This window comes from Globicephala melas, chromosome 2, assembly GCF_963455315.2.
Source record: "Globicephala melas chromosome 2, mGloMel1.2, whole genome shotgun sequence".
NCBI classification, from domain to species: domain Eukaryota; kingdom Metazoa; phylum Chordata; class Mammalia; order Artiodactyla; family Delphinidae; genus Globicephala; species Globicephala melas.
In genome coordinates, this window is record NC_083315.2 from 89,210,690 (window position 1) to 89,236,207 (window position 25,518).

Below are 25,518 nucleotides of genomic sequence, written 5' to 3' on the forward strand. Positions count from 1 at the left end.
CGGGCCTCTCACTGTTGTGGCCTCTCCCGTTGCGGAGCACAGGCTCCGGACGCGCAGACTCAGCGGCCACGGCTCACGGGCCCAGCCGCTCCGCGGCATGTGGGATCCTCCCGGACCGGGGCACGAACCCGCGTCCCCTGCATCGGCAGGCGGACTCTCAACCACTGCGCCACCAGGGAAGCCCTCTTAATCTTTTTCTTCCTATCTTGAAAGTCAATTATTCCCACAGATGGGATAACCTTTTAAATGTCTGACAACCAATAGCTTAGCCAAAGAATTTCACCAAGAGTAGTTCAGGCATCCAAAGAAGAGTCAGAAGTGGGAGTCAAACACAAACTGTTTACATGTACCGGTCTAGAAAGATGTCCACACACATAAGCAAAAATTGCAGGTTGTGGAATAATATACACAAAAGAGGCTTTATGGTGTAATGTTTGCAGGAACAGACTCTACCCATTCCGTGATCCAGTCGGCCACTCCCCTTTCTTCATTTCCACAGTCTCCCTTCCGTTAGGGGAAACACTGACTGAAACTGCCCGCCCTGGCCAGGCAAAGACAGTAACAATTTGCATGAGTTATTTTACGACAGGAGATCCTGGTAAGAACCACGGAACTAACAAGCCACCACCAACCAGAAGAATACGGGAAAGGTCAAAAGGAGAGAGGAGACGCCAGTCCACAGGTCCTTCCAACCTCCCAGAATCCTTGCCAGAATCCATCATGGCTGAGCGGTTGTGCGTTACCAGGAAAGACCCTGAGTCAGAATGACTGGCCAGAGACAACCCGTAAACTAATCCCATCACCATAAAACCCGAGACTGCGAGCCACGTGGCTCGCAGTCCTTCCTGGGTTCCCTTACCCTCCTGCTCTCCACCTGGGTGCCCCTTCCCAATAAAGCCTCTCGCTTTGTCAGCACGTGTGTCTCCTCCGACAATTCATTTCCGAGTGTTAGACAAGAGCCCACTCTCGGGCCCTGGAAGGGGTCCCCCTTCCTGCCAACATTTCCCACTACGGCTCCCATATCCCAACACAGCCCCCTTCCTAGTCCTCCAGTCTTTTCTCTTGGCAGCTCTTCCTCAGGCTCCTCTCTTCCCTCTGCCTAAGACTCCTTTATCAGGGATGGAAACAGGGAGACTTGTTTGTGGAAGTCAAGTGCACGTGCCATGGAGTCTCCAAGAACTGGGAATCTGCATGTTTGCCCCGCCCACAGGACGGAGCCCGAGGGCCAATGGTCCCCGTCTTGCGCCTCCCCTCCGGGTTGACCGGGCACTTCGAACTCAACCAGGGCCCGCCCAGCCCACTTCCACCCTGGTCTCTGCTGTGCTCACCTGCGAGTGCCCTTTGGCCCCAGGAGGTAGCATTGTGTTTGCCCACATCACGTTCAGCTTTTCCTGTTCGTTCCTCCCGCTTGTGAGGCTGTTCTGCTGGTGATGGCGTCGTCACGCTTCCGGCTGTTACAGGGCGGCCCTCTAAGTGTGAGAGTTTAGACCAGATTTGCTTGAAATAGGAGACAGAGTTAGAAAGCCAGCCCATTCCCCTGAAAGGAGATAAGAAGATCCCTCTGCCCCATACCCTTCCTCGTGTGAACTAAATTTCATACATAACTCAATAAATTGATGGTTGTGAACTCAGCTCCTTAAATGGTAATAATAGTAACTAACCCTTACATTGGGCTTACAGTGAGCAGATACTCTTGATCCCTTTACAACCTCACAACTATTAACTATAAGGTAGGTCCCACTAACCCCATTTTACAGACAAGGATGCCAAGGCACAGAGACGTTAAGGAACTTGCCCATGATCCTCTGGGATAAGTGGCAGAGCTCAAAGCAGAACCCAAGTAATCTGGCCTACTGTCCAGTACCACCAACCACTGCATTCAGCTGCCTCTCAGAAAGAAGCTAGGCTAGGGTGAAAATCGGCGTGCAGGACAAGAAGCATGCTTCTTTATTGAGGCTTCGTTTTCTTTTACCTCAGGTTTGGAAAATAAGGGAGAGAAGTTGGGACAGGAGACTGGAAGGAAGACCAAGAGGTTCTTTTTTATATAAAGTTATTTATTTATTTATTTATACAGCAGGTTCTTATTAGTTATCCGTAAGATAACTATATGGATAGTCAATCCCAATCTCCCAATTCATCACACCACCACCCCCTCGCCACTTAAAGTTACATATTTATTTATTTAATAAAGTTTAATAAACTTTATTTAAAGGTATTTATTTATTTATTTATTAAAGTATAAAGATATTTATTTATCTTTGGCTGCGTTGGGTCCTCATTGCTGTGCATGGCTTTCTCTAGTTGTGGCGAGCAGGGGCTACTCTTCTCTGCGGTGCGTGGGCTTCTCATTGCAGTGGCTTCTCTTGTTGCAGAGCACGGGCTCTAGGTGCACAGGCTTCAGTAGTTGTGGCACATGGGCTGCAGTAGTTGTGGCTCGCCGACTCTGGAGCACAGGCTCAGTAGTTGTGGCGCACAGGCTTGGTTGCTCTGCGGCATGTGGGATTTTCCCGGACCAGGGATCAAACCCGTGTCCCCTGCATTGGCAGGCAGATTCTTAACCACTGCACCACCAGGGAAGCCCAGACCAAGAGGTTTTGAGCTCAGGTAATTGTGAAATGGAAGAAGGTAGATTAGCTAAGGGAACATACAAATAGTCTATATATATATATAATTATATATTTATTTATATATATATAAATTTTACATATATATAAAATTTACTGAGGTGAAATTCACATAACATAAAACTAACCATTTGAAAGTGAACAAATCAGTGACATTTAGTACATTCACAATGTTGTGTAACCACCATTTCTATCTAGTTCCAAAACATTTCCATCATCCCACAGTAAAACTGCATACTCATTAAGTAGTAATTCCCTATTTCCCCTCACCCCACCCTTGGCAACCACCAATCTGTATTCTGTCTCTATGGATTTATCTATGCTGAATATTTCATATAAAGGGAATCATACAAAATAGAACATACAATAATAATCTTTTGTGTCTGGCTTTTTGACTTAGCATAATGTTTTCTAGGTTCTTCTGTGTAGGATATATCAGTACTTCATGCTTTTCATGGCTGGATAGAATTCTATTGTATGTACATAACACAGTTTGTTTATCCGTTCAGCCGTTGATGAACATTTGGACTGTTTCCACCTTCTGACTATCGTGAATAGTGCTGCCATGGTCATGCGTGTACATGTACTTGTTGGCGTACCTGTTTTCAGTTCTTTTGGGTATACCAAGGAATAGAACTGTGGGGCCAGGGGGTAATTTTAACTTTTTGAGGAACTCCTACATCCTTTTGAAACTCTTCCTTAAGGCTATAATATTATTAATACTATAAATAATATTAGATATAAGAAATATGCTAAATATTTTCAATCAGAGTATCTCAGCCTTAGCACCGCTGACATTTGCGGCCAGAGAATTCTTTGTTGTGGAGGCTAACTTGTGCACTGTAGAATGTTTAGCAGCAGTTCTGGCCTCTAGTCCGTCAAAGATGTCAGTAGCATTCCCCCAGTTGTGACAACTAATTCTATCTCAAGACATTGCCAAATGTCCTCTGGGAGAAAAAACTGTCCCCCCTCCCTGCCGAAAGTCACTTTTTTAAAACAGTCATTGTAAACTTGAAGCAAATATGGCACTAAAGCAGAATACTAAAATGAAGTAAGGGCCCCTAAGAAACAGATATTCCTTATAAGTTTTCATATAGGAAAAACTGTTTACTGTGTAATGATGTTAAAGAGTTTTCAGGTTTATGAATGTGTGGCAACCAGAAAAATCTTATCATTAAATATTCATGGAAGGGCTTCCCTGGTGGCGCAGTGGTTGAGAGTCCACCTGCCGATGCAGGGGACACGGGTTCGTGCCCCGGTCCGGGAAGATCCCACATGCCGCGGAGCGGCTGGGCCCATGAGCCATGGCCGCTGAGCCTGTGCGTCCGGAGCCTGTGCTCCACAACGGGAGAGGCCACAACAGTGAGAGGCCCGCGTACCGCAAAAAAAAAAATATTCATGGAACTTTCATATGTACCTTTAGTACCATAAACCCAGCTCATCCACAGAACTCCAAGAAATACAGCTTTTCACCTCAGTACACATTACATACCAAATCACATTTATAGCACACCCACATCACATAATTTCTTTTAAATTTTGTCAATTATATATTTTATCCAAGTGTTTAAATTGTCCAAATGCCCGTTGTGATACACTGTTTTGATACAAAAAGAAAAATGAAATGAAACCCAGTAAGCTATAAGTAAAGGGCATTAAACTGCAACTTTCATTCTCAAATGGGTACCTCTAACAGTATCCTTCCCTAAGTATTCAGATAACATCCAAGGTCTACTTCAGGGCAACTTCAGCCAACATAAAGTGAAGGATTTGTCAATTATATGTTAATTATATATTACAATACCTTTTATAGTAATGATTCCACATACAGAGTCATGAAACACTTTTTTTCTTTGTATTTATTTATTTTTAACATCTTTATTGGAGTATAATTGCTTTACAATGATGTGTTAGTTTCTGCTTTATAACAAAGTGAATCAGTTATACATATACATATGTCCCCATATCTCTTCCCTCTTGCAACTCCCTCCCTCCCACCTTCCTATCCCACCCCTCTAGGTGGTCACAAAGCACCGAGCTGATCTTCTTGTGCTATGCGGCTGCTTCCCACTAGCTATTTATTTTACGTTTGGTAGTGTATATATGTCCATGCCACTCTCTCACTTTGTCACAGCTTACCCTTCCCCCTCCCCTATCCTCAAGTCCATTCTCTAGTAGGTCTGCATCTTTATTCCCGTCTTACCCCTAGGTTCTTCATGACCATTTCTTTTTTTTTTTTTTTTAGATTACATATGTATGTGTTAGCATACAGTATTTGTTTTTCTCTTTCTGGCTTACTTCACTCTGTGTGACAGTCTCTAGGTCCATCCACCTCACTACAAATAACTCAGTTTCGTTCCTATTTATGGCTGAGTAATATTCCATTGTATATATGTGCCACATCTTCTTTATCCATTCATCTGTTGATGGACACTTAGGTTGCTTCCATGTCCTGGCTATTGTAAATAGAGCTGCAATGAACATTTTGGTACATGACTCTTTTTGAATTATGGTTTTCTCAGGGTATATGCCCAGTAGTGGGATTGCTGGGTCGTATGGTAGTTCTATTTGTAGTTTTTTAAGGAACCTCCATACTGTTCTCCATAGTGGCTGTATCAATTTACATTCCCACCAACAGTGCAAGAAGGTTCCCTTTTCTCCAGACCCTCTCCAGCATTTATTGTTTGTAGATATTTTGATGATGGCCATTCTGACCGGTGTGCGATGATTATCTCATTGTAGTTTTGATTTGCATTTCTCTAATGATTAATGATGTTGAGCATTCTTTCATGTGTCTGTTGGCAGTCTGTATACCTTCTTTGGAGAAATGTCTATTTAGGTCTTCTGCCCATTTTTGGATTGGGTGGTTTGTTTTTTTCATATTGAGCTGCATGAGCTGCTTGTATATTTTGGAGATTAATCCTTTGTCAGTTGCTTCATTTGCAAATATTTTCTCCCATCCTCAGGGTTGTCTTTTCATCTTGTTTATGGTTTCCTTTGCTGTGCAAAAGCTTTGAAGTTTCATTAGGTCCCATTTGTTTATTTTTGTTTTTATTTCCATTTCTCTAGGAGGTGGGTGAAAAAGCATCTTGCTGTGATTTATGTCATAGAGTGTTCTGCCTATGTTTTCCTCTAGGAGTTTGATAGTTTCTGGCCTTACATTTAGGTCTTTAATCCATTTTGAGCTTATTTTTGTGTATGGTGTTAGGGAGTGTTCTAATTTCATTCTTTTACATGCAGCTGCCCAGTTTTCCCAGCACCACCTATTGAAGAGGCTGTCTTTTCTCCACCGTATATTCTTGCCTCCTTTATCAAAGATAAGGTGACCATATGTGTGTGGGTTTATCTCTGGGCTTTCTATCCTGTCCCATTGACCTATATTTCTGTTTCTGTGCTAGTACCATACTGTTTTGATAACTGTAGCTTTGTAGTATAGTCTGAAGTCAGGGAGCCTGATTCCTCCAGCTCCATTTTTGTTTCTCAAGATTGCTTTGGCTATTCGGGGTCTTTTGTGTTTCCATGCAAATTGTGAAATTTTTTGTTCTAGTTCTGTGAAAAATGCCAGTGGTAGTTTGATAGGTATGGCATTGAATCTGTAGATTGCTTTGGGTAGTAGAGTCGTTTTCACAATGTTGATTCTTCCAATCCAAGAACATGGTATATCTCTCCATCTATTTGTATCATCTTTAATTTCTTTCATCAGTGTCTTATGATTTTCTGCATACAGATCTTTTGTCTCCTTAGGTAGGTTTATTCCTAGATATTTTATTTTTTTTGTTGCAGTGGTAAATGGGAGTGTTTTCTTAATTTCACTTTCAGATTTTTCATCATTAGTGTATAGGTATGCAAGAGATTTCTGTGCATTAATTTTGTATCCTGCTACTTTACCAAATTCATTGATTAGCTCTAGTAGTTTTCTGGTAGCATCTTTAGGACAGAGTCATGAAAAACTTTTTACGTCTTCCAAGAACTTCCACACACTGCTTTGATTATTATAATCTTGAAGTGAACAGGGCAAACATCATTCCTCCCACTTTACGATAAGAAAACTGGTACAAGATTTTGAATAACTTGCCTGCATACGTCTTCTTTCAGTAAGGGGCAGAGAGGAATGACACTCATCAAACTCCAAGGCAGACTGTGCCTGCCTCCCATATTTGTTTTACCAAAACATATATAGAAGAGTTCTGGCACACATCACATAATTTTTAAGATGGCAACTAGAAGCAAGGTTTGAAAGACATTTTTTGACATCGTAACATTTATTATTTCAACTCTAAGCTCAGACAGAGCCCATAAGGAATTTCTTATTTGGTTCAGCCAAATAATGGAAAAACGAGTGCTAATTTTCATTACTGACATACAGTGAACCAAAATGAATATTTTACATTTACTATTAAAGATCAAGGTGAATTAGCTGTAGAATGAGAACTCTGAGTACGAAAATAACTTTGCCATCAAAAAGCCATCCAGATCAGTATTGTTACGGAAATGCACCAGCTTTAGGCACAGACAGCATTGGTGTAGAGGTCACAGCATTTAGCAAGGGCTATGGCACTGAACTCTTTATCTTCCCAGGGACCAGGAAAAGAAGGAGGGTTGGTGCCATTCAGAGAGGTACTGAAATGAAAAGCCAGAGAGATACATAGTGGGTCAGATAAAAACAATGCAACAAGATGTATCAGTAAGTTCTACCAAGCAGGTGAAAACAAAAACAGAAACTTATTAATGAATCCAATCACAATGACCAAATATTTGGCTGGCCGAAATGTTCTTTCGGTTTTTTCCATAAGATGGATCTAGTAGCACTTAGTTGTCTTTAACTTCATTCGAAACAATTGTATTAGATTGTATTGTGACAGCTGTCATATCAGCATGCAATTAAAAAAAAGAACTTATCAAAATTGGTGAATTTTTGTGTAGCCATTTTAATATTGAAGATGGAAGAAAAAAGCAACATTTCAGCATATTATGCTTTATTATTTCAAGAAAGGTAAATGCAACTGAAATGCAAAAAAAAAAACAAAACAAAACGATTTGTGCAGTGTATGGAGAAGGTGCTGTGACTGATCAAACATGTCAAAAGTGGTTTGCAAAGTTCCATGCTGGAGATTTCTCGCTGGACGATGCTCCACGGTTGGGTAGGCCAGTTGAAGTTGATAGTGATGAAATCGAGATGTTGAGAACAATCAACATTATACCACGTAGTAGATAGCTGACATACTCAAAATATCCAGATCAAGCATTGAAAATCATTTGCCCCAGCTTGGTTATGTTAATTGCTTTGATGTTTGGGTTCCACATAAGTTAAGCAAAAAAAACCTTCTTTACCATATTTCTGCATGCGATTCTCTAATTAAACGTAACGAAAACGTTCTGTTTTTAAAACTAATTGTAAGGGGTGATGAAAAGTGGATACTGTACAGTAATGTGGAATGGAAGAGATTGTGGGGCAAGCGAAATGAACCACCACCAACCACATCAAAGGCTGGTCTTCATCCAAAGAAGGTGATGTTGTGTATATGGTGGGATTGGAAGGGAGTCCTCTATTATGAGCTCCTTCCAGAAAACCAAACAATTAATTGCAACAAGTACTGCTCCCAATTAGACCAACTGAAAGCAGCACTCGAAGAAAAGCATCCAGAATTAGTCAGCAGAAAATGCATAATCTTCCATTAGGGTACGGCAAGACCACATGTTTCTTTGATGACCAGGCAAAAACTGTTACAGCTTGGCTGGGAAGTTCTGATTCATCCGCCATATTCACCAGACAATTGCACCTTTGGATTTCCATTCATTTCAGTCTTTACAAAATTCTCTTAATGGAAAAAATTTCAATTCCCTGGAAGACTATAAAAGGCACCTGGGACCGTTCTTTGCTCAAAAAGATAAAAAGTTTTGGGAAGACGGAATTATGAAGCTGCCTGAAAAATGGCAGAAGGCAGTGGAACAAAACAGTGAATACGTTGTTCAAATAAAGTTCTTGGTGAAAATGGAAAATGTGTCTTTTATTTTTACTTCAAAACTGAAGGAACTTTTTGGCCAACCAATAAATAGGACAGAATTAAGCGTATTTTCTCATTCATGCCCAAGATAGTACTAGCAAGAAATCCTATACAATGTGTCTGCTTCTCTGTCCAGTTCATAACCGTAGTCTTTTGGGGAATTTCCTGTCCAAACATCACTGAAGCAACATTTATGCCTTGTAATGATTTAGAACTGAATTTATTCTAAATAGTGAGATGGTACTCCAAAGCCACTTTCCTCTTGAGAAAGGAAAACAGCTCAGGCTTTGTGTGTATGTATATATGTATATGTGTTTCAGTTTTATGGAGGTATAATTGACAAATAAAATTGTAATATATAGAGAGTGTACAACGTGATGATTTGACATATGCATATACTGTGAAAGGATTCCCAACATTGAGTTAACACATCCATCACCTCACATATTTACTTTTTTTTTTTTTTTTTTTTTTGGTGAGAACACTTAAGTTCTATTCTCTTAGCAAATCTCAACTATATAATACAGTATTATCAACTATAGCCACCATGTTATACATTAGGTCCTCAAACCTATTGATCTTATATCTGAAAGTTTGTACTATTATACCAGCTTCTCCCTATTCCCCTATGCCCCAGCCCTAACCACCATTCTATGAGGTTTTTTTTTGTTATTTTTTTTTGGATTCTGCATATAAGTGAGACCATGCAGTATCTGCCTTTGTCTGGCTTATTTCACTTAGTGTAATTGTTCATTCACATTGTTGCAAATAGCAGGATTTCCTTCTTTTGTAAGGATGACTAACATTCTATTGTATACATACACAATATTTTCTTTATCCATTCATCTGCTAGTGGACACACAGGTTGTTTGCATACCATGGCTACTGTTAATAATGCTGCAGTGAACATGGGAGTGCAGGTAGTGACTTTGTTTCCTTTGGACATATACCCAGAAGTAAGATTGCTGGATCATATGGTAGTAGTTCTATGTTTAATTTCTTCAGGAATCTCCATAGTGACTGTACCATTTTCCATTTCCACTAAGAGTGTATAAAGGTTTCCTTTTCTGCACATCGTTGCCAGCATTTGCTATCACTTTTCTTTTTTATGACAGCCATCCTAACCGGTGTAAGGTGATATCTCACTGAGGTTTTTATTTGTATTTCCTTGCTAGTTAGTGATATTGAGCACCTTTTCATGTACCTGTTGGCCATGTGGTTGAGTTCTTTAGAAAAATGTCTATTCAAACCCTCTGCTCATTTTTAAATTGGATTACTTGGATTTTTTGCTATTGAGCTGTATAAGTTCTTTGTGTATTTTGGATATTAATTCCTTACTGGATATATGGTTTGCAAATATTTTCTCCCATTCTGTAGGTTGACTTTTCATTTTGTTGATGGTTTCTTTTGCTGTGCAGAAGCTTTTTAGTTTGATGAAGTCCCAATTGTTTTTTGTTTTTTGCTTTTTAAAATTTTTATTAGTTTTTGGCTGTGTTCGTTCTTTGTTGCTGTGTGCAGGCTTTCTCTAGCTGCAGCAAGCAGGGGCTACTCTTTGTTGTGGCACATGGGCTTCTCACTGCAGTGGCTTCTCCTGCTGTGGAGCATGGGCTCTAGGCGCGCGGGCTTCAGTAGTTGCGATGTGTGGGCTCAGTAGTTGCGGCTCGAGGGCTCTAGAGTGCAGGCTCAGTAGTTGTGGCTCACAGGCTTAGTTGCTCCACAGTATGTGGGATCTTCCTGGACCAGGGATCGAACCCATGTCCCCTGCATTGGCAGGAGGATTCTTAATCACTGTGCCACCAGAGAAGTCCCCCAATTGTTTATTTTTGGTTTTGTTGCCTTTGCTTTTGGTTTCAAGTCCAAAAAATCATTGCCAAGACCAATGTCAAGGAGCTTACTCCCTACATTTTCTTCAAGGATTTTCAAGGTTTCAGGTCTTATGTTAAAGTCTTTAATCCGTTTTGAGTTGATTTTTGTATATGGTGTAAGACAGGAGTCCAGTTTCATTCTCCTACAGGTGGATATACAGTTTTGCTAATGCCATTTATTGAAAAGACTACCCTTTCCCCCATTGTATATTCTTGGCTCCTTTGTTGAAAACATGGGTTTATTTCTGGGCTCTCTATTCTGTCTGATTGATCTGTGTGTTTATTTTATTTTATTTTTTGCGGTATGCAGGCCTCTCACTGTTATGGCCTCTCCCGTTGTGGAGCACAGGCTCCGGACACGCAGGCTCAGTGGCCATGGCTCATGGGCCCAGCTGCTCCACAGCATGTGGGATCTTCCCAGACTGGGGCACGAACCCGTGTCCCCTGCATCGGCAGGCAGACTCTCAACCACTGCGCCACCAGGGAAGCCCTGTGTTCTTATTTTTAAGTCAGTACCATACTGTTTTGATTACTACAGCTTTGTAATATAGTTTAAAATCAAGACGTGTGATGCCTTTAGCTTTGTTCTTCTTTCTCAAGATTGCTTTGGCTATTCAGGGTCTTTTGTGGTTCCGTATGAATTTTAGAATTGTTTTTTCTATTTCTATGAAAAATGCCATTGGAATTTTAATAGGGATTGCATTGAATCTGTAGATCACCTTAGGTAGTATGAACACTTTAATAATATTAATTCTTCTAATCCATAAACATGGAGTATATTTCCATTTATCTAACCCTTCCACTTTTCATCAATTTTTTTTATAGTTTTCAGTGTACAGATCTTTCCTCTCCTTGATTACATTTATTCCTAAGTATTTTATTCTTTTTGATGCTATTGTAAATGGGATTGTTTCATTAATTTCTCTTTCCAGTAGTTCATTATTATTGTATAGAAACACAAATGATTTTTGTATGTTTATTTTGTATCCTGCAACTTACTGAATTTGTTTATCAGTACTAACAGTTTCTTGGTGGAGCCTTTAGGATTTTCTATGTATAAGATCATGTCATCTGCAGACAGAGACAGTTTTACTTCTTTTCTGATTTGGGTGCCTTTTATTTCTTTTCCTTGACTAACTGCTCTGGCTATGATTTCCAATACTATGTTGATTAAAAGTGGTGAGTGTGGTAATTCTTGTCTTATTCCTGATCTTAGAGGAAAAGTGTTCAGCTTTTCACAATTCAGTATGATGTTAGCTGTGGGCTTGTCATATATGGCCTTTATTATGTTGAGATACATTCCTTCTACATCCAATTTGTTGAGAGTTTTATCATGTAAGAATGTTGAATTTTGTCAAATGCTTTTTCTGCATCTATTGAAATGATTATATGGTTTTGATCTTTCATTTTGTTACAGTGGTATATCACATTTATTGATTTGTGTATGTTGAGCCATCCTTGCATCCCAGGAATAAATCTCACTTGATCATGGTGTATGACCTTTTTAATGTACTGTTGAATTTGGTTTGCTAATTTTTTGTTGAGGATTTTTGCATCTATGTTCATCAAGAATACTGGCCTGTAATTTTTTTCTTATAGTGTCCCTGTCTGGCTTTGGCAACAGGTAATTCTGGCCTCATAAAATGAATTTGGAAGTGTTCACTCTTTTTATGTTTTTTTGAAAAGTTTGAGAAGATTGGTATTAATTATTCTTTAACTGTTTGGAAGAATTCACCAGTGAATCTGTCTAGTCCTGGGCTTTTTTTGTTGGGAGGTTTTTGATTACTGATTCAATCTCCTTACTAGTAATCATTCTGTTCAGATTTTCTATTTTTTTATGATTCAGTCTCAGTCAGTTGTATATTTCTAGGAATTTATCCATTTCTTCTATGTTATCTAATTTGTTGGGATATAATTTTCCATAGTAGTTTCTCAAAATCCTTAGTATTTCTGTCTTATTAATTGTAATACCTCCTTTTTCATTTCTGACTTTGAGTCTTCTCTCTCTTTTTCTTAGCTTAGCTAAACATGTGTCTATTTTGTCTGTCTTTTAAGACAAATGGCTCTTAGTTTCCTTGAACTTTTCTGTTGTCTGTTTTTGCCTCTATTTCATTAGTTTCTGCTCTGATCTTTGTTATTTCCCTTCTTCTATAGCTTTGGACTTAGTTTGTTTTTCTTTTTCTTGAGGTGTTAAATTAGGTTGTTTGAGATCTTTCTTTTTTTCTTAACATAGGTGTTTATCAATATAAACTCCCCTCTTTGAACTGCTTTTGCTGCATCTCATAAGTTTTGGTATATTGTGTTTCCATTTTCATTTGTCTCAAGATATTTTTTCAAGTTTTTTCCCCCAGTTTTATTGAGATATTATTGACATATAACATTGTATAAGGTGTGCAATATAATGATTTGGTATAGGTATATATTGTGAGATGATTACCACAATAAGTTTAGTTAACATCCATCAACTCACACAGTTACAGATTTTTCCTTGTGGTGAGTAAAGATATTTTATTTCTCTTTTGATTTCATTTTTGACCCATTGTTCAGGAGCATGTTGTTTAATGTCCACATATATGTGAATTTACCAGGTTTTTTCTTGTTACTCATTTCTAGTTTAATACTATTGTGGTCAGAAAAGACATTTGATATAATTTCAGTCTTCTTAAATATATTAAAACTTGCTTTGTAGCCTAACATAATTTCCATGTGTACTTGAGAAGAATGTGTATTCTGCTGTTGTTGGATGGACTGTTCTGTAAATGTTGTCAGGTCCATCTGGTCTAACATGTAGTTTAAGTCCGATGTTTCCTTGTTGATTTTCTGCCTGGATGATCTATCTGTTGTTGAAAGTGGAATGCTGAAGTCCTCTACTATTATTGTATTGTTGCCTCTTCAGATCTGTTAATATTTGCTTTATATATTTAGGTGCTCCATGTTGGGTGCATAAAAATTTACAGTTGTTACATCCTCTTGATGAATTGACCCCCTTATTACTATATAATGACCTTCTTTGTTTCTCATTACTGTTTTGGCTTAAAGTCTATTTTGTGTGATATAAGTATAGCTACGTCTGCTTGTCTGAAAAACTCTCTCTCCTTCAAGTCTGAAGGACAACTTTGCCAGGTAGAGCATTACCAAGCATTGGTTGGTAGTTTTTTTCTTTTTAGTATATCATCCCACTTTTTTTCTGGACTGTAAGGTTTCTGCAGAAAAATCTGCTGATAGTCTTATGGGAGCTCCCTTGTATATAACAAGTTGCTTTTCTCTTGCTGCCTTTATCTATGCTTTCTTTGTCTTAGTTTTGACAGTTTAATTATAATGTGTCTCAGTGTGGGTCTCTTTAGTGTCCCAAAGAGGAGAATTGCAGCCAGCATCTAGATGCAGGCTGATTAGAAGCTGGACCCTCAGGCACCAGCTGGAAAGTATGCAGTCAAACCCCTTCCAGGGAAAGAGTGGGAGATGGACATTTTTGACTGTTTCCTCTACACTGAGCCTTGTGGGGCAGGCGGGGGGTGGTGGGGAGGTAGGCATAGTACAGTCTTAAAAATTGGAGCACTAGATGTTCAGTCTAAACCCTTCACTGCTTAGGGATAAGCTTAGAGTTGGGAGTTTCCTTCCATTATATGGTGCTGTGCCAGGGGTGGGTTTTATGATGAGACTGTTTCTCAGCCTTTCCTACCCAATTCAATGTGGGTATTTTCTCAGTTGTAGGAGTCATTCAGCTGGTTTCTGGATTTTGCTTAGAGGGAATTACTCCATGTGTAGCTGTACATTTGGTGCATCCATAGGAAGAGGGAAATTTAAGCCTCCTTTGTTGTTATCTTGGTCTGGAGTCACTCCAAATATATTTAGCAGGAATGAACTGGACAAAAACATTATCTCTTTCAGATTTTAGACACTAATGATGCTTAGGATGTGACTTTAGGCAAAAAGTCAGTTTCTGTTTTGAAGGCAGAAATGACCAGGAAAGAGTATTCTACTAATTTTTTAGTGAAGTTCAGTGATGTAAAGACAAGTCATCATTAAACACAAATTAGCAATTTTCACTTCATTCATTTACTTTAGACTATGCTTACAATGACATCCACTGAACTTCCCCAAGAACATAGGAGTCATAACTATGCCAGACCAATGATCTATCCAGTTTATAATTCATCTTTAATAGTACAGCAAAAGGATTATTTTTTTCAGAGGATGTTGGTTGCTTTCTCTGGTGAAAACCTCCAAACACAGGAGGGTAATGTCTGTTAACTTGCCATAGTAAACTGTTAAGGAGCTGGTACCCAAACATCTACCTATATACTGAACAGATCATTTACTTAATGACAACTTCCAAATCTATCTCCAGTTCTTTTTTCTCTCCTGAACTTCAGACCCAAGTTGGTTTGTGAGTTGCTTAACTTGATGGTCCCACAGGTACCTCCAAGTCAACATATCCACCTGAATTAAGCCATAATCTCTCCCCTTTACTCTCATTCCTGGAACTAGTCCTCTTCCTGTCAGTGAATGAATGGCATCCCTCAGACCCACTTGCCCAAGCCGGAAAGGGTACAGTCATCCTTATCCTGCCCTTCACTTCAATAACCAATCCTATTGATTCTCCTTGTTCTAGTGCATCTTCATCCTCACAACTACTTAGTATCAGCTCTCATCATCTCTTACTTGGGAGTATTACAGCAATGTGTTTATTGATCTCCCTGACATCCAAATGGCTACCAGCATGATCTTTTGAAAAAACATACCAGTGTTAAGAATTCTATAAGTCAAAGTCTAAATTCCTTACCATTTCACACAAGGCCTTATAAGATCTTTCAGCCTCATCTCTCAGAACTCTCTTCATTCACCCATATATCACTACTAATATACACATCTTTTGCTTTTGAAGAACCAAACATTCTAGTTCCTCAAATCTTTCATTTTGTGTGTCCTGTAACTAGTTCTTTCAGCTTAATGATATACTCTCTTTTTTTTCAACTGACTTCTTTCAGTGTTTTTTCTTTATCTTTGATTTTCTATAATTTCAAAATATGCTTAAGTATAGTTCTCTTGGCATTTATGCTGCTTGGTGTTTTCTGAGCTTCCTGGAGCTGTGGTTTGGTGTCTGACATTAACTTGGAGAAATTCTCAGTCATAATTGTCTCAAATATTTCTTCTGTTCTTCTCTTGGTATACACATTATGTGTATGTTACACCTTTTGTATTTGTCCCACAATCCTTGGATGCTCCATTCTGGTTTTTTTTTTTTTTTTTCAGTCTTTGTTCTCTTTCCTTTTCAGTTTTGAAGACTTCTATTGATATATCTTCAAGCTAGGAGTTCTTTCCTCAGAGGTGTTTAGTCTACTAGTAAGCCATCAAAGACATTCTTCATTTCTGTTACAGTGTTTTTTGATCTGTAGCATTTCTTTTTGGTTCTTTCTTGGGATTCCTATATCTCTGTACTTACACTGCCCATCTGTTCTTGCTTGCAGTCTACTTTATCCATTAGAGCCCTTAGCACATAAATCATAGTTGTTTGAAATTCCCACTCTGATAAATCAAAATCTCTGCCATGTCTGGTTTTGATGCTTGCTCTATCTCCTCAAATTGTGTTTTTTGCCTTTTAGCAGGCCTTGTACTTTCTTCTTGATAACTGGACATGATGTACCCAAAAAAGGAACTGCTGTAAATAGGCCTTAGTAATGTGGTGGTGAGGTGTGGGGAAGGGGAAGCATTCTGTAGTCCTAGGATTAGGTCTCAGGCTTTTAGCGAGCCTGTGCCTCTGCACTGTGAATTTCACAAGTGTTTCTCAGTTTTTCCTCCCCCTTTAAGTGGGATAGGATGGTTAGAGTGGGCTTTAGTTGGGTATTTCCCTACTTCCAGGTCAGGTAGGCTCTGATAATACCCCAGCTGGTTAGGTTCTGGTTAACTAGTTTCTCCTGAGGGCAGGCCTTGTTTAAAAAAACGGAGTGCTCTGGTGTATTTCAAAATGGCTCCTTTTCCCCTCCTCCTGCCAGAAGAATGAGGGGATTTTGCCTGATATTTACTGTGAGAACTTGGTCTAGCTCCCGGAGGTAAAACTCCCCAAAGTGTAGGGTTGCCCCCTATAACTGGGTCCCCCCAGAGTTTTTAACATCCAGACCTGTCCTCACTGAGGCTCCAGCAATTAGTTTCAGGTTTTCCTGCCCCAGCACAGGATTCTGTGGCAGTTTCCGCTCATGAGTCTGCTCCAGTAAGCCATGTGTTTGCCTGTCTGTCTCTCCAATCTTCAGGTCAGCAGTTTGCCCTGTGTCTCTTACAGATCCAAGAAGAGTTATTGATTTTTCAGACTGTTCAGTTTTTTTCTTATTGTTACGATGGAGTGGTGACTTCTGAGCTCCTTACATGCCGAACCAGAAAACTATTCTAATAATATCCCAGAAATTGGTAAACAAGTTCATTTTTACACTATCCGAATGCATCATGATTTTATCAATTCAAGTTTATCCTCTCTCAGTCTTCATTTCTGTCTGAAGAAGGCTATAAGTTTTTAGCCACTTAGGACCATTGCCAAGTCTTCACCTACACCTTATCTATGTTCCAATCACAATAAATACATCACTTCTGATCAGGGAAACCACCCTCTTTTACTTCCCCTCACCCTCCAATTCTCAGTGCCCCAGCAATACAGGTAAAATCTGTCACTTGTCCATGCTAGAGCTAATAGTGAGTATGCATCTAATAAGAGAAAAGAACGGAGATCTAGACCACCACAAATACCTGTCTCCCTTCTTATACACTCTATTCAGCATCCATGTGATTACCCTCAAGACCTTACTTCTCCCCACTCCCAGAAGACTCCTGAGTGGAGGAAAGCATAGAGGAGGAGGGGGCAGGGATCCCAGTGCTCACTCACCTCCGAAAGAGCTCTCTGCAGCACACATAGGTCTCATAGGTTCGATTGGTGAAACTTGTGTTTAGGAAGGAGACACAGTCAGTTTCAGCTCCCCTGGGGACATAGAGGATTCCTGGGTAAAGGAGACAGAGATGCTAAGGGGAAGCTTTTACACATGTTCCTTAAGGCTCTTAATTCTTTGGGTATAAACTGAGAACACTGTAGATTTGGTGCCTTTTCTATGCATATGTGAGATGGAGAGTTAAAACAATATTCTGAGACTAAGCTGAGACACTTACCTGCCACACAAGCGCTGATAAGGGATACACAGGCCCCTGTGAAGAGGGCACTGACCACAACCTTGGACAAGTCACTCTTCCGGTGGGGCACCATTGATGCTGCGGACAACACAACAAAATAATTCAATCTCTTCCCCACAAGGCAATTAGGCATACCCCATGAAACCCCATTAGAAGATGCTGAGGATCAAAATGCAGCAGATGAATAGCATTCTTACCACCAACCACCAGAGGCTGGACAGTGGTACCCTAAGAAGTGTGTATATTCATTAGTCCTAAGGGGTCACTAACTTAGACATTCCCCAGGTCAAGGATTGTGTGTCTGACCCTAACTATTTAGTGGTTCTGTGAATATTCCCAAGATATATCTGAATTAAGCAAAGCCCTGGGTTGCTCCAGACAGGTGAAAATGCCTTGGGTGTTCACTAGTTGAAATCTGCATTCTTAACCTGGACAGAATTAGACAGACTATTTTGAGCCAGAGAAATAAGGAGGGCAACATTCACCTAAGCCTTAGTCACATGATGCATATCCCACTACTGGAGGACAAGCTCACAATCAGATTGTAATCAGGCATCAGAATTAGAATACAGGGACTTTCCTGGGGGCGCAGTGGTTAAGAATCCGCCTGCCAATGCAGGGGACACAGGTTCGAGCCCTGGTCCGGGAAGATCCCACATGCCGCGGAGCAACTAAGTCTGTGCACTACAACTACTGAACCTGCACTCTAGAGCCCACAAGCCACAACTACTGAAGCCTGCACACCTAGAGCCCATGCTCAGCAACAAAGAGAAGCCACCAAAAAGAGAAGCCCGCGCACCACAACGAAGAGTAGCCCCCGCTCACTGCAACTAGAGAAAGCCCGTGCACGGCAACGAAGACCCAACACAGCCAAAAATAAATAAATAAATATTTTTAAAAAAAGAATTAGAGGGCTTCCCTGGTGGCGCAGTGGTTAAGAATCCGCCTGCCAATGCAGGGGACACGGGTTCAAGCCCTGGTCCGGGGAGATCCTACATGCCGCGGAGCAACTAAGCCCATGTGCCACAACTACTGAACCTGCGCTCTAGAGCCCGTGAGCCACAACTACTGAGCCCACGCGCCACATTTACTGAAGCTTGCGCATTCTAGAGCCCGTGCTCTGCAACAAGAGAAGCTACCACAGTGAGAAGCCCGCTCACCGCAATGAAGAGTAGCCCCTGCTCGCAGCAACTAGAGAAAGCCCGCGCACAGCAACAAAGACCCAACACAGCCAAAACTAATAAATAAATAAACAAAAATAATAAAATAAATAAATAAATACATTTATAAAAAAAGAATTAGAATACAGACAAGTGTTTAACAGAAGGGAAAAAGATAAACTGAAAGGAAATTGTTTTACCTCTAAATTGATCGATCAGCTACCAAGTGAATCAACTTAATGATTCTAGCCCAGAATATGAGTGCCATAAAAAATGGACACACTGAGCTGTATTTTTCTTACACTTTATTTCTCACTTGGATCTTCCAAACTCTTGGAATCCCCTGCCTTCAAGGACAATTCCATTTTCCTCATATTATTTCCTCCAGCCATCACCATTCAGCAAGATTTTCAGCAATCTAATTGTATCTATGTATGCTTCACATACTCACTCCTCCCACACCTGGTGACTTGTAGCTTTTAATGCAACACTTCACACCACTTGCTCTAATTATCTATCTGCCTTACGTGTCTGCTGCTTTTATTTGTCCTTTGATTCCTTGTGCAATGCTTAATTCTGTGAAGTCAACTGGTGCGCAGCATAATTTCAGAAAGTACCTTCACTACTGAATAAAAAACAAAATACCTTTACTATATATGCACTATGTCCATTTAATTCTAATTATCTATCTGCCTTATGTGTCTGCTGCTTTCATTTGTCCTTTGATTCCTTGTGCAATGCTTAATTCTGTGAAGTCAACTGGTGTGCAGCATAATTTCAGAAAGTACCTTCACTACTGAATAAAAAACAAAATACCTTTACTATATATGCACTATGTCCATTTAATGGCAAAATAAAAATAATATCATTATAGTCTTCCTCATAGGGAAAATAAAAATAAAATTGGTCTTTTGGGCCTCCATCTGAAACGGAAAAAAATGGCAGAAGTTGAGATTGCAAACCCAGCCTGGGCTTCATGAATAGTCAGGTAGCATGATTACCTTAACTCCAAATTAACTTTCACCTGAGAGGCCCATTTCACATCAGCTTCTCTATCCGGTCTCAACTCATACTGAAGCACCAGGAGTGCCCACTACAGATGCTGGGAACTGGCTGGCATATTGGGTAGCTGGGAAAATGAATTAACTCACTCAAGCCTCCCAGTGTGACTCCTATGGAACTAAGATTGGCAAATCCACAGAGTGAAAATGTTGTAATGATTTCGGCTCTCACCTAGGGAAAACAAAAATAAATAAGTACACTCAGTCCTATATGTGCAGTCGTATAATCATGATAGACGTTCCAGAGTACTTAGAACCCCCAGTCTTGTGTGTGCTACTCTAAGGGATATGGAAAGGATGCTCAGAAAACAATCGCTTCATGAGTTATTATAGGGATAATGATATGGAACCACCATGGCCTCTTTACCCAGTGCTCTTCTTGTTGAAGCCTATGAATTAGGAGGTCTAGGAATGAGGCTGATTGAGAGAAAAGAGATAGAGGGAGAGAAAAAAGGAGCTCAGTTTATAGCAATTTAAACTTATAAATGAAGAAGGAGACCTTAGACTATCAGAAATAGTATCCTCCTTGGACTGCCCCAACTGTAAAGGCTCAGTAATTACATTCTAGAGAGAAGTTGGGTCAGAGAGTAGGGGACTAGCACACAGACCTCAGGGCAGCTCAGGCACCGAAGCTCAGCATACTGTTACTCTTGCTTTGTGGTCAGGCCTGGGACCCTGGAAAGGGATCTGTGGGTGTTAAACTTTAGCGTAACACTTTTTGTCTGCCTGGACTGTTTATGCTTTTCTAGATTGTCACTTACAGAAATCCACTGTTTCTCGCCTCCAATCCACTCTTCTACTCCAGAGAGACGTTTGTTTTTGTACTGAGACAGTTGCTGATAGGCCACAAACTCATTTGTGAAGAACTTGATCCCCACCATCTCAGCCACCATCGGACAGTCTGCCCACTCGACACCCATCATGAAAACCATGGGCCTTAGGATATAGGAACAGATGACCTGGGTGAGAGAAAGAGACAGGAGACAAAGACTTCTCTGAAGCCTTGACTCAGTCTCCTCCACCCTTCTCCTCTCCACGCTCCCTCAGTGCACTGTGGGTCAGGAAGACATGCACAATTCAAGGACTACTTAAACACACCCTAGAGGAACAGCCCAACAAATGGAATCCTTTACCTGAAAAGTGAGTCCCTGTATGTCTACCAGTTCCCCTAGCCAGGAGAGGGCAGCATTGATGAAGGCCAACACGGCCAAAAAAGCAATCAGGTTGGCTGCTACATTAGCAGCAAGGCCTATGGCATCTGTGGCTCCATTGCTGGCAGCTTCCAGAACATTCTTCTCCTTCCTGTGGTTATTGGGCATAGGGGAAGAATACAGTGTCTAGAGCAATCTCGGCTCCTCACAGAAGAGCTGTCCCAGTGTCCCAGCAGTGCAGGAGTGCAACAGGAGACTGCAAGAACAGCTTGAGAGATGATGGGGGTTCCTGGTGACCCTTTTTGTGGAAATAACACTGAAGCAGTAACAGATTTAATCGCCATGAAATGGTACTGACACAAAGGACAGGGGATAATGGCATGCAGAAGAGAGAGGCAGGTGGGAGGGTTAAACAAAAGAAAAAAATCAACATGATTAGCTAAAGGCAGAGGTAGACAAGAGGAGATATGGAATCATATTATTCCTTCTCCAGGAGACTTGAAGCCTCTACCACCATAGCACCACTCTTGACTCTGCACCTGACCTCATCATCTCCCAAATTATATGCCTCATTGGACTCACCCACGGGGCAATTTTACCCCCTCCTTATTCTTGAACTTGGACTCCTCCACTTCTGGATATACCAGCTTTGACAAAGCAAGAGCAGAAGGGGCAGCCATCACAGAGGCAGAAATCAAGGATGACGTGTCAATCTGTAAGGCCAGACTTAGGAATGAGCATCTACAGAACCCAGACTTGGGCTCACCCAGGAGTGATCAAACAGACTATGCTTACCCCAAAGGATATGAAGGCTCCCAAGACAGTGCCTGAGATGGTGGCAAACCCTCCAGTCATCACTGCATGGACTTCTGAAAGCGTCATGTCTGCAAGGTATGGATGGATGAGCAGAGGTGCCTCTGTCTATAAAAAAGGAGAAGAGAGTCAGATTCAAGAAGGTGCAGCTCCCCATCCCAGAGTGCCTGCCCCAGCTCCGGGCACACATCCCTCCAGTGTGGGTGCTCTTCCAAAACTAAGCTCTGCTTTTAGGCTCTCCCAGTGTCTGGCTCACCCCCTCTGGCACCTAATCATATCCTGGCTAGCACTCTTCTCATGTGTTTTCATATCAGTTTGTCTCATCTACTTAAAATTTAGAATGCTATAGAAGACAAACAGTATATTTCTTTTTTACATTCTCAATGTCTAAAACTATATACTCAGGAATTCCCTGGTGGTCCAGTGGTTGGGACTCCGCACTTTCACTGCCAAGGTCCAGGTTTCGATCCTTGGTGGGGGAACTAGGATCCCACAAGCCACGTGGTGTGGCCCAAACAAACAAACAAACAGAAACTATATACTTAGTGAATGACTTTAGTATAGTGTACTTACTGCGTACATATTAATTGCTTAACAGGTACTCATTAAATGAATTGCAAATAGATTACTGAAGCCCAATGTTGATGAAAGAATCAAAAGAAATAATGTTTGTGAAAATGGTATGAAATTATGAAGACCCAACTATGTAAAATATATCTAGCATTGACCTAAGAAATACTTATTATTTAATGAGTGACAACTATGTGCCTAGTGCTATATGATATGCTAGGGACATTCCTATGAATAAGGCAAAGTTCCTACTCTTAGGACTTTACAGTCTAGCAGAGGAAACTAAGCTGATTATGGAGAATTTCAGCAAAATGCAGCATGCTATGGTAGAAGTGTACAGAAGTTTTCTGAGAACATTTCAAATACCATTAATCAGCCTAGGGCCTTAGGAGAGAAAGACCTCAATACTAATTCCTTGTCAGTTTGACAAGCCATTGTCCCTAACACTGAGTTGATCAGTCAGTAGCATATATTGAACACCTACTCCATACAGACAAATGTATCAAACAAGTATTATGGGGACAAGCTTTGGTGTTAGCCCTGAGCAAGGCAAGCTATTGTCTCCTTAGAGATTCTGGAAAACAAAGGTTACAGGAAGAAACCAGAATATGGAGGAAACATCTTTCATAGCCCCTGAAGGGGGATGACTTGGACCAGGCCATTTCCCTAAATTCCTGTGTAAGAAGTTGGATCTGTGGTTAAGTATGTCCCCATTACATACACCCAAATAAGTATTATTAGGCATGAAAGGTGAAAGCAATGAGCTGAGTTCCAAGTTTTCTTTCATCAGAGTGACTGGCTGCCCATACAGTCTTCATCTATTTGACTTTTCAAAAGGAAAGCATACATGTCTCACACTGTTTTCTGCCATACTCTCTGTTCCCCAGAGAAAAGATCAGAAGGCCTCAGGGTGCTTACCATACCCACAAAGATGTTTCCTGCCACAGCCAGGGTCTCTGGGGCAGTGGTGCCCATGGTGATTTGCAAAACCCAGGCAATCTAAAGGGATGCAAAGTTCCAAACCATTAACATTAGCAGAAATCTTGGGGTGTATCCATCAAAACTCCTCCTCCATTATGTTGGTAAGGAAACTAAGGCCTAGAGAAGAAGAGGCACAAGGCCGAGACCACAAACCAAGTTACAAACAGAGCCTGGACCAGAACTCAGGACTCTTGGCTTCCAGAAAAAGTAGATTAAAACTCAGTATGAAATGGTAGTTCAGCCCATTTTTTCTCCCTGCTCTGCCCCTCAGCCTGCCTAGGGCCTGGTCCTGACCACCTGGTATCAGGCATGCTTGAAAGAGTTTGCTTTTCACATTCGTTCTAATGCTCTAGATCTGACATATGATCATTTTTTCCCCAAAGTAAGTGCCATCTTCATGCCTCTTGATAGATCACAAGACAAAGGCCCACCTCCTGACTGTGCAGGAGAATGACTCACCTTCTGAACTACCCACTGCACAAAGCCCAGGTAGTAAAGAATGGACATCACACATCCAAAGAAAAGGATGATCGGTAAGGCCTATAATGAGAATGATGGGGCAACCAGTGAGATACTACACTGAATGTGCAACTGTGTGCCGTAAGGAGACTGTGTTTCAGGTCTCTAAGTTAAGTTCTTAGCATCCCAAGCACAGCTGATACAGTAATAGATACTCTGGATATTTAAACACAAGCTAGTCTAGGAATAAATTTTAAATGTATTGCAAATCTATTATGCCGTCAATACTAAGCCACAAGGAGATGTTTTCTGAGCCTTCTTCTCCCACCCCTATTTCATTCCAATTTCAGTATGACAACGATCAAAGGGCAAGACATTAATGCTGCTTCCTATACGGATAAGATCAAATCCTCTTCTTAGGGTCAAATTGGTATATAGACTGGCTGATCTGTTGGACACACATCTTCGTCATCTCGCTTTATCCCCCTCACCCTCACTGCCACTGACCCTCATTCTTGCTCATGAAACATATGACCTGAAAAGCGAAGATATCCTTGACCAGCATATCCCCAAAAACAAAACTGGAGCCAGCCACAGTATAGTTGAGAAAAATCTGGAAGAAAAAAAAGAGAGACAGAACTAGAGTGAAGCCAGAAAGGACACAGGGAAGATAAGATCAGCCTCATGTATGATGAGGACCTAGTGCTGCTACTGAGGTTGGCCTCCCTTTGACAGCATGGGAAGCAGCTTAAGTCACTATGAGCTACTCATTGAATGACAGAGGACTCAGCAGTTCCATTCTCTTTATTTGTATGCATAGTTGTACCCCAGTATACTCTCTCCTTTCCCACCAGATCATCCACCACCATCACTAACAAGACACAGCCTGATCTCCTCATGCTTTCCCCCAGTCTCCTTTCTCTAGGGTTCTAAAAGAGCTCTCATATTCAATTTCTCATACCTGAATCTGGTTTCCCAGCCATTGAAATGCATTAAATCCAGGATCAGTTCTGATGACCAAGATCCCAAAGACAAACTGAAGACCTAGGCCCCAAAGCACTGCCCTCCAGGACACCTGGGACCAATAAGAACGTTATTCTAATGTGAGCTCTAAACCCGACTTGTTCATTACCTGGCTGGGGTTTTAAACGTGGGTACGTGTACTCTGGAACCACCTTGGCATGTTAACAGTAAATCTGGGGTAAGATGGAACAGGAGCAGGGGGAAATAGGGCAGTAGTATATAAAGAGCCACATACGTCTATGTGGTTTTCAAAACTATGCCTACAGGTTAGACCTCAGACACACGCACACATACATATAAAAGCATCATAAACCACTACTTTAATATTACTATGTGCAATGCAAGCTCATTCTCTATTGTATTCTATTTTCTTTCTCTCCTTCTTTATTTTTTGTTTTGTTTGTTTTTTCTTTAACACTGGCCTGGATCCACAAAATTGATATCAAGGCTCACTAACGGATCACAACCTACAGTTTGAAAATAAATGGTCTAGGGCCTGTGAGAACTTTAAACTTCACTTAGGGGCAATATTGTCAAAGGGGCCAATTCCAGAGATTGTTAAGAACTTAGTTCTATGCCTTTGTAATCAATACTTGGCTCATGCACTTTGTAATTAGTAACACATGGTCCTTGGCT

General features: G+C 40.8%; 1 protein-coding gene across 1 annotated transcript in view; it reads right to left on the reverse strand.

Annotated features, from left to right (window-relative positions):
• Nucleotides 1-6,421: 6,421 nt before the first annotated feature.
• SLC28A2 (solute carrier family 28 member 2) overlaps nucleotides 6,422-25,518 on the reverse strand; it is a 92,997-nt gene continuing 73,900 nt past the window's right edge. Inside the window, exons 13-24 of the mRNA XM_060294329.1 lie at nucleotides 24,821-24,934; nucleotides 24,395-24,472; nucleotides 23,860-23,940; nucleotides 23,338-23,418; nucleotides 21,832-21,957; nucleotides 21,619-21,749; nucleotides 21,019-21,187; nucleotides 20,647-20,844; nucleotides 19,976-20,057; nucleotides 17,644-17,742; nucleotides 17,366-17,477; nucleotides 6,422-7,244 (exon numbers count right to left, since the gene is read on the reverse strand). Of these exons, the coding sequence (XP_060150312.1) occupies nucleotides 7,127-7,244; nucleotides 17,366-17,477; nucleotides 17,644-17,742; nucleotides 19,976-20,057; nucleotides 20,647-20,844; nucleotides 21,019-21,187; nucleotides 21,619-21,749; nucleotides 21,832-21,957; nucleotides 23,338-23,418; nucleotides 23,860-23,940; nucleotides 24,395-24,472; nucleotides 24,821-24,934 (1,389 nt within the window). The 3' untranslated portion in view covers nucleotides 6,422-7,126. The remainder of the gene's footprint in view (nucleotides 7,245-17,365; nucleotides 17,478-17,643; nucleotides 17,743-19,975; nucleotides 20,058-20,646; nucleotides 20,845-21,018; nucleotides 21,188-21,618; nucleotides 21,750-21,831; nucleotides 21,958-23,337; nucleotides 23,419-23,859; nucleotides 23,941-24,394; nucleotides 24,473-24,820; nucleotides 24,935-25,518) is intronic.